The sequence below is a fragment of the Haliotis rubra genome, unplaced genomic scaffold (genome assembly GCF_003918875.1).
Source record: "Haliotis rubra isolate DU_JTF1 unplaced genomic scaffold, ASM391887v1 Scf221, whole genome shotgun sequence".
Taxonomy (NCBI): Eukaryota; Metazoa; Mollusca; class Gastropoda; order Lepetellida; family Haliotidae; genus Haliotis; species Haliotis rubra.
In genome coordinates, this window is record NW_025766237.1 from 739406 (window position 1) to 751620 (window position 12215).

At 45.5% G+C, this 12215-nt stretch overlaps 2 protein-coding genes across 3 annotated transcripts in view; one reads left to right on the forward strand and one right to left on the reverse strand.

Annotated features, from left to right (window-relative positions):
- The window catches only part of LOC124277408 (DCN1-like protein 4), a 49724-nt gene that overhangs the window by 32859 nt on the left and 4650 nt on the right, over positions 1 to 12215 (reverse strand). For both annotated transcript variants that reach the window (XM_046713101.1, XM_046713102.1), the window contains exons 2-3: positions 4788 to 4869; positions 1440 to 1588 (exon numbers count right to left, since the gene is read on the reverse strand). In XM_046713101.1, the coding sequence (XP_046569057.1) occupies positions 1440 to 1513 (74 nt within the window). In that variant the 5' untranslated portion in view covers positions 1514 to 1588; positions 4788 to 4869. The remainder of the gene's footprint in view (positions 1 to 1439; positions 1589 to 4787; positions 4870 to 12215) is intronic.
- The window catches only part of LOC124277407 (cytoplasmic dynein 2 heavy chain 1-like), an 88643-nt gene continuing 83884 nt past the window's right edge, over positions 7457 to 12215 (forward strand). The window contains 1 exon segment of the mRNA XM_046713099.1: positions 7457 to 7473. The gene's annotated coding sequence lies outside the window, so the exon portion shown is untranslated.

Genomic DNA, 12215 nt, shown 5'->3' on the forward strand with positions numbered 1-12215 from the left:
CCACAGGAAGGGAAGAACAGACAGACGGCTCCACGCCAGCGCCAGCCGGCGCGTGGCGGACCTCGTCCCGGACGCTGGAGGCAGGCCAGGCAGAACTGGTGCCTCCGCCTCATGGGGCGGTGTGCGCAAGGACCGGAATACCAGGAATACTCAACGGTCCCTGCGCTTAACTCCGAGAGGGGACTGGGAGCACCTCCTCTCCGAGCAGCCGAAGGCGTCCGGATCCGGCCAGAGGCAACGGATCTACAGACGCCAAGGCTGAGGGATCGAGCCGAGCCCGGCGATCCCACCCTCGACTTCTCCTCGTCCGAGTGGGTGAGGAACTCCTGCCGGAGACCTCCAACCGACTCGAACGGCGGACTTCACGGAGGCCATATGCTGCTGAAACATAGATTCCATTACCGACATGTCAAAACCACTCGGCGGCAGGAGAGGGGAAGGGCCTCGGATTTTTTCCTTTTTGACGCTCGCTTTGTTTTAGACGGGGACCTCAAGCGCCAGGTCCCTCCCGCCACGATCTCACGATAAAACAACGATCGGGCCGCCCGCCTCTTCTGGGCCCGGGGAAAAGGCCAGACAAATAGGGCAGGAATCAGCCGCCGTGTCCCGCCTTTTCCAGACAGGCAACACAGTTTAGATGACTGTCGCCCGGGGATACTACCCCACAGACCTAACAGGATGAAAAGGCCTGAAAACAAACACGCAAGCATGTTAGTTAACGGCGCCAGCAGCATATAAACACGTAGAAAACATTGAAAAATACGCGAAGGTTACCACGAAAGTAATAGTTGGTTTTAATACGCAATATTACGACCATTACGGCACGCTAAACTTCCCGCCATGGCAGAGCAACACGCGGCGTAAACCACGGAAAGTTCGCAGATTTGAATTAATACAAAGTCACAATTATGAAACAACCAACTGTAAAGCTTTACTGTTCCTTGTTTTAGGCAAATAAAGACCATACATACAGGTGGTGTCTCAGACATAGCGGTATTCAGCTGTAATGCTCATGAATGGTTACATATAACGCCTGTTCACGGCAGTGACAGCAGAAGGAATGATGATACGGGTCTAGGAGCCTACCCAGTTGGTGCGCATGCGCTTAAGGGAGGTAACTCCGAGGTAGGGTCCGTGATAATAAATAAAAGAGTTTATTTATTGTTCAATCTTTTATTCAAAAACATTGATACAACTGTCACAGGACATTTTTCAGCCGAAAATGCATAATATGTACCCCAAGGACGATCTCTGAAAAAATGCTGTTTAACACAGCACTCCGCAATATTCCAGTTAATATGGCAGCATTCTGGACCAGCATGAGTAGCTTCAAACATCAGGTTAAACTTTTGATACATACTGAAATACTGCTCAAAGCAGCAGTGAATTCCACTCACTGACAACTCTTTCAAACCAAGAAAAGAAGGAACAGAACTCACCACATGTTGACCCGAGCTCGTTTGGCATGTGATTCTTCTACTGGAGGGGAGCGCCTTCGCCTGCGAGTCGGCATCGTACACAAGCTATCTTCACCACAGTCCTCACTCAAGGGAGGTAATCCACAGCTTGACCGACCTTCACTCAAGGTCTATAAAGGAAAACAGTTCTGGACTAAACTTGGACATATCAATAACTATAAGTTGATATAGAGTAGGGCTGGGTATTGCAGAGAATTTTCATATTGCAATATATTTCGATGCGAAAGCATATATTGCGATATGTATTGCAATATATTGCAAGAAGTTCTTTTTTAACATAAAACTACTTATATACAATCGAGTTAATGCTTGATTTATAAAGCAAAAACACAACAAAATCACCATGCTTGATTAAGCTTTAATAAAAACTTTTAGTCATGACAAAATAAAAATGTAAATAATATTTGGCACAAATATAAGGAAAGGAATAATTTATAAAACGGAAATGTCCGAAGATTTCCGAGTGTTACGAAGTCTTTTCGAATGCATGTTAAAATACCGGTTTTCAATCAGCGTATCGCAATACGTATCGTTTTCATGTCTGAACCGGTATATACCGGTTATATTGCGCAGCCCTAATATAGAGTACAGTGCTTCATACTGCTTTATAATGTCATGGCTGACTGTCCCCAGAAATGAATTACCTTCCATTTCTAAGTAACCTGTTTTGTCAAAACTACTGTTACCTGACCAATCAGTGTAAAAGGTAATACACCACTTGACCAAAATGCATTTGTGGGTATATTTTACATGATATTGGAAAGAATTTAGTTGAAAATCATAATCAATACAGACGAAGATTTTTTAGAAACCTCCTTACCATGTCTACCTCATGTACTGAACTGGACAAAATGCAACACTAAGGATCATAGTATAATGGCTGCTTTGAAATGCTATTACAAAGGAATAAGATCAACTTGCATCATTGTTGTATAAGCTGACATATCAGCTGACCTAGGTCAAATGGGAGATTACTGGTCTGCAAGGGAGTAAAGTTCATGTAATGTTGTCATGGGAATCCAAAAGCCAACTCAAATCAACAATGGACACCTTCCGCGTCTTTATGCAAATCATAAATCTGTATTAGTTATTATATGTGATCATCATAATAAAAACTCAGATTAAGATAAACAATTATGTTACCATTTTTCTGTAAACATCAAACAGACTATCCTAAACACTCTTTGGTTGGTTAAAATGCCCATCTATAAAATACAGAATGAAATCTATGCTCAAAATCAATCTTTGATGTTGTGTATTTTTTATTTTTTTAATCACTTTATTTCTTTATAATGGGTACATAATTTATGCATTTGTGGTACATGCAAATATTATAAAACAAGGACATGGGTGGTAGATAATCCGTAGGCTATAAGAATACATTTGTTGTTGTAATTTATGTGAAGAGGTTATGGCAAGATGACCAAATGGTGAAGAATTTACCATAGTTGCAGTGCGAAAAGGCAGTACATTTGTCAATTTCATACAAGGTGTGTAGATAATTTTTTAATCCAGCAATCTGTGGATGCGAATTGGAACATCTCTTTGCATATATATAGTATTTTGTTGCGATGATAATAAGGTTTAGTACATCATTTCTTTTTTCTTTATATCCAAAGATGATATGTTTTGCATGTTGTGTATTTCCTCCTGCCAAGGATCGTTTGTATCATATTACTCAAAGGTAGTTAAAGAACACCTCATTTTTTCAAATGACAAAATTTATGACATGGCTGTGGGTATTGCATCACATAATCTTCCAACAGTGAGTGCTGAAGTCCAGCCTGAACTTGGCTTACAGACTCAGTTTCAGTAGCATACATTTATATAGGAACTATTATCAGCTGAGCTTACTTGACCGAATGATAGGGCTGCACAATATAACCGTTTTACTGGTATTTACCGGTTCAGACATGAAAACGATACGTATTGCGATATGCTGATCGAAAACCGGTATTTTGACATGCATTCGGAAAACTTCGTAACACTAGGAAATCTTCGAATATATTTCCGTATTTTTAATTGTTCTTTTCCCTGTTTCATTAGTGCCAAATGTTACTTACATTTTTATTTTGTCATGATTAATAGTTTTTATAAAAGGTTTATCAATCAGTGATTTTGTTGTGTTTTTCCTTTATAATCAGGCATTAACTCGATTATAAGTAGTTTTTGTTAAAAAATTCTCTGCAATACCCACCCCTACCGAATGATATTCAACTTTTGACTAGTGGCTCAAGTTGTAGAGAGTGTGTTTGTTCTTTAAATTGTTTTGAGAAGTATACATAAATTTAGGTGAACACTTTATGCCAATGATGTCTAATTTATATATATATTACAACTGTTGGTATGGTATATTTATTTATTTATTCTAAAAAGCTTTTATCAGAAGCCCATTGAGGTAGGAGTGTTACCACTTCGACAGTGAATAGTTCCTCCTCATTTCATCAAGTTTTATAATAACTTACATCTTTAAAAGTTACAGCAAGCTCACAGAGACAGAGTCCTACCTTCTCTTTCATTTGTCACAATTCTGGTATCAACAATCCATTCACAAGCTGACGACTTGTCAAATAATCACCTGATAAGCACTAATAGCAATTGTAGAACTGTTTTTGTCTACATTTTTATGCTGTTGGTGTAAGTACAAACGGTGACTTTAGGCACTAATCTTGAGTATTTTAACCTTTCCCCTGGTCAGCTGAGATAGACAAGTACCAGTCCATATGATGAGATTAATACTCACTGAATATAGGCAAAAATACAAGTGGGGCACACACCGAAGTTCTGGGCCTCCTTTCAGTGACAAAGCACTAAGATGATCGTAAGTCACAAAGGTAACCTTAGTGCTATGTTAAAGAATCGGAGTTAAGGTTAACCTTAGTAAAGGTTGCTTCGTGAAAGGTGACTCTGATCTGCCTCATTATCACTTGGGTTTGTGGTTTTATGCCACTTTTAGCAATATTCCAGCAATATCAAGGCAGGAGGATGCCAGGAATGGGCATGACACATTGTATCCATGTGGGGAATTGAATCCCAGACTTCACAGTTACGAGGGAACATATTAACCACTTGGCTAGCCCACCACTTTCAATAACAAATGATACAGCATAATGATCATGATACCATTGGTCTGTAAATAATCGAATCTGGACTGACAATCCAGTGATTTAATATCAATATATGCAATTGGGATGTAATGACATGCATCAACCAAATCAGCGATCCTGATCTTCCGATCACATTATAAGCCCTTTACGACAAGAATGAGCTGCTCTTCATTGGTTGATGAAAGATATGAATTCAACTGACCAGTGTGTTGAAAGTATCATACAGGGACTTGTTCTCTCCTCCTTGCTCCAGTGTGCCAGTCACATGCACTACAGCAGCATACCTGAAACATAAACCCACGAATACAGACTCCATCATCATCAAAACATTTATATAGTGCCAGTTCCAGTCCAAAAGTACTGCTCAGTAGCACTCTCCGAACAACTCAAGAATGAAAAGTTAGACACTGTTTTTTTAAAAAGGTATGTCTTCAGTTTAGATTTGAAAATCTTCAGGTTGTTAATTGTCCTTAACTCCAGTGGAAGTTGATTCCAGAGAGTGGGTCCTGCCACCTGAAATGATTGATCCCGAAACCTGGTACTGGACTTAAAGTGTGGGACAAGAAGAAGATCAAGTTTTTCAGATCAGAGTCTGTTCTGGTTGCTGCTGGAATCATAGAGGAGCTGTCTATTTAAAGAACAACCTACAAGCTATGTGGAATAAGTGAATTAAACTTTCAACATTGAATCCACCATATTCCATTTCACTGAGTTTCAAGTACATGTTCATTTTCTATTTAAGCCATAGTGATGTCATCATGGTCTTACACATGAGTTATCTGTGTCAGTGCATTTATATATTATCACTGTGACATGTAGCCATGGGCCTCTTTGGAAACAATGAAAACGAGGGAACAAGCATAAGACAAAATATTATGGATGTCAACTTCTTTTTTGTATGCACAGTGTTTCTGGGCTATTCCTTGCCTCTTAGTCAGATGAATGTTCGTCATTCACTTGACGAAGGGGCAAGAAAAAGCCCAGAAACACTGTGCATACAATAAAGAAGTTGACATCCATAATATTTTGTCGTATACTTAATATCAACTTCTATATGCCTCTCAAGAACCTCACAAAAGAACAAATTGAATGTACTAGGCAACAACCAGGATGAATATATAAAATTGGTAAAATGCTAATTTAAAATTATTGAAGTACTTAGCTGTATCATGTTTACAGTATGCGACTTTAGCCACCAGTCCAAACCCCAAGTCTAGCATTCTGTTTTGGGCACAGTTTTTACAGGAAAGGCAGCACACAAGGGGCATATAACCATCTATCAACATTTACTTGTAAAACAATCTCAATTTTGTCACATAAAGCATCCCTTCTCCATTGATATATTCAAGAGACATAGCCAAACATATCCTTGTTGTAATGTTTGGGAAGCCATGTGAGAATATATATTTAATTAATCTGATTGAATATTAACAACTTACAACTGTCACGCTGAGTACAGTTTATTAAGTTCTGATGATTGCTACTGAGTGAGTTAGAATTTAAAGTCCCATCAACAGTATTTAAGCCATATCTACTGCTGACTGCCACTGACAGGTGTCAACCTTCAGCATGTTCAGTTAATGTTAATACTGTACATCCATTATTCCTGAATTCATGGTTTCACAAGACAAAAATCTTGAAAAGACAAAAGTAAAATCTGAATCAATGTCAATCAAAGGATCATTTTTCATAAATGACTAGATTACATTTTATCTCATTTTGGTCATTAGCTCTTGTATCTTGTTTACCCTGTACTTGAAAATGAGGTATTTTGTAAATGTTTATAGGGTCTTTCATGGCCACTTGTCAGCTAGACTTACAGAAGGTCTTAAAAGATTAATTGTTTTCTCACATAATCATATAATGTTTGAAAAACTCGGTATTAAGTATCAAGCTGCAGCTAGTTAAAATGAACTCATGGTGTATAGTCATGGTCTCTGGGTTTTAGATTAGGTCATTCTCTAGGACACTGCTTGTTCTTTCCACAAAGTCCTGAAGATGCATGTATTTTTTTTTATAATCTGACACTGATGTAGAAGAGTGATTAGCCACAGCTCCAAAGCCCAAGTCAAGCACAACGTTGTTTGGTCATGCAGGCTATGTTAATCTAACTCTAAGCACAAACATATCCTGAAAATGATGTAAAGTAACAGGTTCAGACGAGAAGACTCCAAAGGTTTTTTCCAGATAGAGAATTTTATTAAAGTTGCACCAATGGTGACAAATTTACCATGACGGTTGTCTTGTTATTATTTCTTTAGGCCCAACAAATATTAGCTAAACCTGTAGAGGTTTCCAATTCTTTGAAGAGAGTCGTCCTTGGGGTACATATATGCATTTTCTGGCTGAAAATGTCATGTGACAGTTGTATCAATGTTTTAATAAAAATACAGGGAGACTCACTCGGTCAGGGCAGTAGCCACGTCAAAAGCTTTTGCATCGGCACTACCCATTGAAGAGATATGCTCTGCCGCTATTTGGAGCCGGCCTAGCACCTTTATCAGGCACTATCAGCTCGATACACATTCACGTGATCGTGCCCGCTTTGGCCGCTCTGTTCTCTCCAGTGGACAGTGTCCTGCCACCCTGACCGAGCAAGTCTTGGTTATCTGGTTTAGTGACGCTGCTTTCAATTGTGTTTTATTGATATGTCCGCTGTTGTGTGATCTAACTCCTTTCGATTCTCTCCTGAGATTATGGTTGGTTGTTAGTTGGTTTTTCCCCCCTACGGTGCTCTCTAATAGACCATGAGGTGGGTGGGGTTGTTTACTTTCGCACTTCGTGCGATCTTGTTATGCTTAACCTATGAGGTCGACTCTCAGTACCTTTCCTCCCTGTCGGTTACCCTCCCATCATGCCTCTTGCGGGAGCTAGGGGACATGTGACAGGTGAGTGTTGTGGCGTCTGTTACATTATTCTTAACGATCGCTATTCATGTGTACTTTGACAGAATTCCCTCCTCCCTGGCCTCCGGTCTTTGGGAGTCTGTATTTATGCATATATGTACCCCAAGGACGATCTCTATGAAAAAGAATTACCATGACGGTTGTCTTGTTATTATTTCTTTAGGCCCAACAAATATTAGCTAAACCTGTAGAGGTTTCCAATTCTTTGAAGTGAGTCGTCCTTGGGGTAAATATATGCATTTTCTGGCTGAAAATGTCATGTGACAGTTGTATCAATGTTTTAATAAAAATATTGTACAATAAATAAAAATCTTTCTTATCTATTATACAGCCCCCACCACATGGAGTTACCTCCCTGCTACGCATGCGCAGACAACCAGGTAAGCACCTAGGCCCGTATCATCATTCCCTTTTGCTGAATAAATCAGTGAACAGAATTGGGGGGAGGTAGGCGGCCCTAACCCAAGGACGATTCTCTTGAAAGAATTGGAAACCTCTACAGGTTTAGCTAATTCTTTTTCATAGAGGTCGTCCTTAGGGTACATATATATATGCATTAACTCAGACTCCCAAAGACCGGAGGCCAGGGAGGAGGGAATTCTGTCAAAGTACACATGAATAGCGATCGTTAGGAAGAATGTAACAGAGGTCCCCGATGTGGAAGGCTGGGTAAGAGTAGGAAGTTCGATAGGAGCTGTCACATGGAAAGCGTGATCGATCTTCGGACGGTAAGTATCCGGGAGGCGAATACTGACACGATCTGGATGAAACACAGTCAGCGCCGGGTCTGCTGACAAAGCATGTAAGTCGCCAACCCTATGCCCAGATGTTACCGCCACCAGAAATACAGCCTTCCAGGTTAACAACTGAATGGAAATAGCCGATAGACGTGAGAACGTAGGACCAGACAGCCAATCTAGCACAAATGACAAATCCCAAGGTGGGCTGGTTCGCCTGACAGCAGGTCGAACCCGATCCACGCCAGCTAAAAAGCGCTGCACAAGAGGGTGCTGCCCCAGAAGAGCACCATCGACAGGGGTGTGAAAAGTGGAAATAGCGGTGGAGTAGCCACGAACGAGCTTGCAAAAACTCCAATACTCAGACTAAATCCGCAGAAAAGGGATCTGCAGTCCCCTTATCTGAACACCAGCCCGCATAGTGGGACCACCTATCCTCATATTGAACGTTTGTCGAATCCCGCCTCGAAGCCAGAATTGTCTGCAACTGCTGCAGGAATTCCGCGTGCTTCGAGGTTAGACCTGACAGAGGCCAAGCCACCCACTGAATCCGTGGATAAGGGTATGGCGCTCCGTTCTGAGTGAGAAGGTACAAAGGTAATAGAACAGGAGGCTGAGCCAGAAACCTGAGAATTACCGGAAACCAGCTCTGTGAAGGCCATAGCAGTGCCAGTAGCACAAGTAGCCGAGCTGGCTGGGTGGACAGCTGGGAGAGGACCCGGGGAATGAGTGATAGCGGCGGGAACGCCCAGAGCACTTTGCCCGTCCAATCCAGCAGGAAGGCGTCGGAAGCCAACGCCCTCTGGTCCGGTATTCGAGAGTAGAACACGGGTATCTGATTCGTCCCGCCGGATGCAAACAGATCCACCTGGAACGATCCGTACAACTGGGAGATATCTCCGAATATCTGCCGATCGAGCATCCACTCGTGCGGGGCCAAGATCCGCCGAGAGAGAGCGTCTGCTTCGCGACGCGTTCTCCAGCCCGGAGATAAACAGGAAGCACCTGACAGTCGCACTGGTCGCACCAGAGGAGAAACTCCCATGTCTCCCGAAGTAGCGCTAGGGACACCGTGCCGCCTTGCTTCAGGATGTACGTCATGGCTGTACGGTTGTCCAACTGAAGACGAATCACTTGGCCCTGAAAATGCTCAAGGAAGCTCTCGAAAATCAACCGCACAGCTCTCAGTTCCAAGACATTGATCTGAAGGCGGGCTTCGGCTTCGGACCAGAGTCCGGACACCGACAGACTGCCCAGAACACCCCCCCAGCCCGTGAGGGACGCATCGGTTTGAACTGTAAGAGCTGGCATCGGGATTTCCAAAGGGATCCCCTTGGAGAGATTCCCGACATTGGTCCACCACTGAAGGTGAGGAGACAACCACCCGGGGACTGTGAGACACTGCTCCAGATCCTCCGATTGAGCCCACAGACTCGCCAAAGCTTGCTGTATAGGGCGCATCCTCAACCACGCCCGCCACACTACAGAGATAGTTGCCGCCATATGACCCAGTAGACGGAGCCAAGTCCGCGCTGGTGCCTGGGGCTGGGAGAGGAATGAAGACACCATCTCCCGTACTCTGGTGACCCGGTCGGGCTACAAGGATACAAGATCCTTGTGAGTTTGGAACCGGGCCCCCAGAAAAAACAAGTCCTGGGTGGGCACCAGGTCGAATTTCTTGAGGTTTATGATCCCTCCCAGTCGAACTAGAATGTCTATCACCTTGTGGGTAGAATCTACGCTCGCTGGCTGAGTTAGAGCGCTGAGCAACCAGTCGTCTAGGTAAGGGTAACAACGCCTTCCTTGCGACCTTGCGAGGGTAGCTTGGTGAACACCCTGGAGGCGGTGGATATGCCGATGGGGAGCACCACGAATTGGTAACCCATCCCGTCGTAAGAGAACCGGAGGTACTGCTTGAACGATGGATGAATTGGCACATGTAGATACGCATCCTTGAGGTCGATCGACGTAAGCCAATCGCCGGCTGAACACAGGAGATCACCAAGCGAAGTGTCTCCATCTTGAAGGATGGAACCTCTAGCATGTGATTTAACCCCTTGAGGTTTGAGAATGGGTGAGGTGAAATTGGGTTTTACGTCGTACTTCAGAAAATTTCGCTCATATGACGACGTACACGTTCTAACCACTACACCAGGGAGGCGGTCATTGAGAATAGGACAGAACCCGGGGTCCTTCTTCAGAGCGAGGAAGTAGGTGGAATAAAATCCATATGTTCCGTCTTTTGCCGCCCAGTCGTGGTATCGCGACCTTCTATCGGCGGACTTGTCCAGCAAAGCCTGAACCGTCTTGGGGTATACAAAACCGAGGTCCCTTCAGACGGACATGACGGCACCGAGTGTGGCGTATGCCGTGAACTCTGGCGGGCCTCGCTTCCACAGTGGGAGATGGCCAACACTGACGGTGGATAGCACCCAAGTGTTCTGGTAGCCTTCTCCCACTCCGGCAGGAATAGAGAGAGGTGGCCCCCCACTGGGACGTGTGGTAAGAGGGCGCGAGTGGTCCCTTGCAGACGAACTGACTGGGACAGACCCACGGCGACAGCCTGCAGGTTTAACGGGAGGTCGGGACAGACCCCCCAAGACCGCGAAAAGGCTGACGGGAGCCAGAGGAAGAGGACTGCTCCTTGCCCTACCTTTGGCGGGACAGCTCCTCCTCCTACCCCTGCCCAGCGGCCAAAGCCAGCCAGCAGACTCAGGCGTAGGCTGCGCCCCGGAGGAGGAACCCGCTACGGGAGCGAGAAGCCGCGGTTGCTCCAACAAGGCCTTAGAGTCCTTGAAGGGGGTAGCTGCTGCAGCCTCCCAAATGACCTGCTGTGCCCCCGGAAACAACGTCGCTCCCAGCCGGAACGGAAGGGCCAGCAAGGTCTGCTGTGCTGCCGCCGAGTAGCGGGACATAGATAGCCACAGCTGCAAAGAGTCTCGCGCCAGGTGGGCCTTTACTTCGGACAATTGGCGAAGCAGAACAACATGCGGGAAAACGTCCCCAGTGGTCCCTTCCGTCTCCAGAGCCGACCTTTGAATAGAGGAAAGGTAGGCGTCATGGATCACCAACACGCACCTGCTACATGGCATTCCGGTAACTTCCTCTAAGTCCGGTATGCCTGCGCCCGAGAAGCCACTAGGACAAACGGTTGAACTAACCGCTCTTGCTTAGCAGCCGGGGCTGCACCTGAGGAAGCCGAGTCTCCCCCGAGGGCGACCTAAGTGAACACGCACTCGTCAACCACCGGCACAAAGAACAGAGAATCGTCCCCCAGCTGGTACCTCCTAACGAGATTGCGTAAATCGAACCGGAGGTGTATCCCAACCAGGAGGGGATCCATCACGTCCTACACCAGGGAAGGCAAGATATGGAGCAGTGTCTGCGAGGGTTGCCTAGGGGCAAACGACTCGCCCGGCAGGCGGAACTCAGCTGAGTCCGAGTGACATGTGGGTACCGCGGCTTGGGGTATATACTCAGCAATACGCTGCCAAACCTCCCAGAGAGCCGACGAGAAATGGAAAGTGCCCTCCGGCTCCTCGACCTCCCCAACGTCCATAGACTCGGCACCTGAGCCCGGGTCAGAATTCGGGTCTCCTTCGTGAACAGGGTCCGAACCCCGACCCGGTGGGAGGCCGAGCCCCAGACACCGAGGGAAGGGAAGAGCCGAAGGAACTCCTCGCTCCGGCAACCAACACTACTCGAACCCCGGTCCCGAGACACAGGAGGAAGACCAGGCAGAACCGACTCCTCCGCTCTCATGGGGCGGGGTGGCGCAGGGAACGGAACCCCAGGAATCCTTAACGGACCCTGTGCTAGCACCGAGAGGGGGACTGGGAGCGAACCCTCCCCCTCCGGGGAAGCCGAGGCGTTTGGACCCGAAGCCAAAGGCGATCCCACCCCGGACTCTCGGTCCCCTGTTCAGAGTGGGCGAGGAACTCCTGGCGGAGACCTCCAACAGACTCATGAACAAGGGACTTCAGGGAG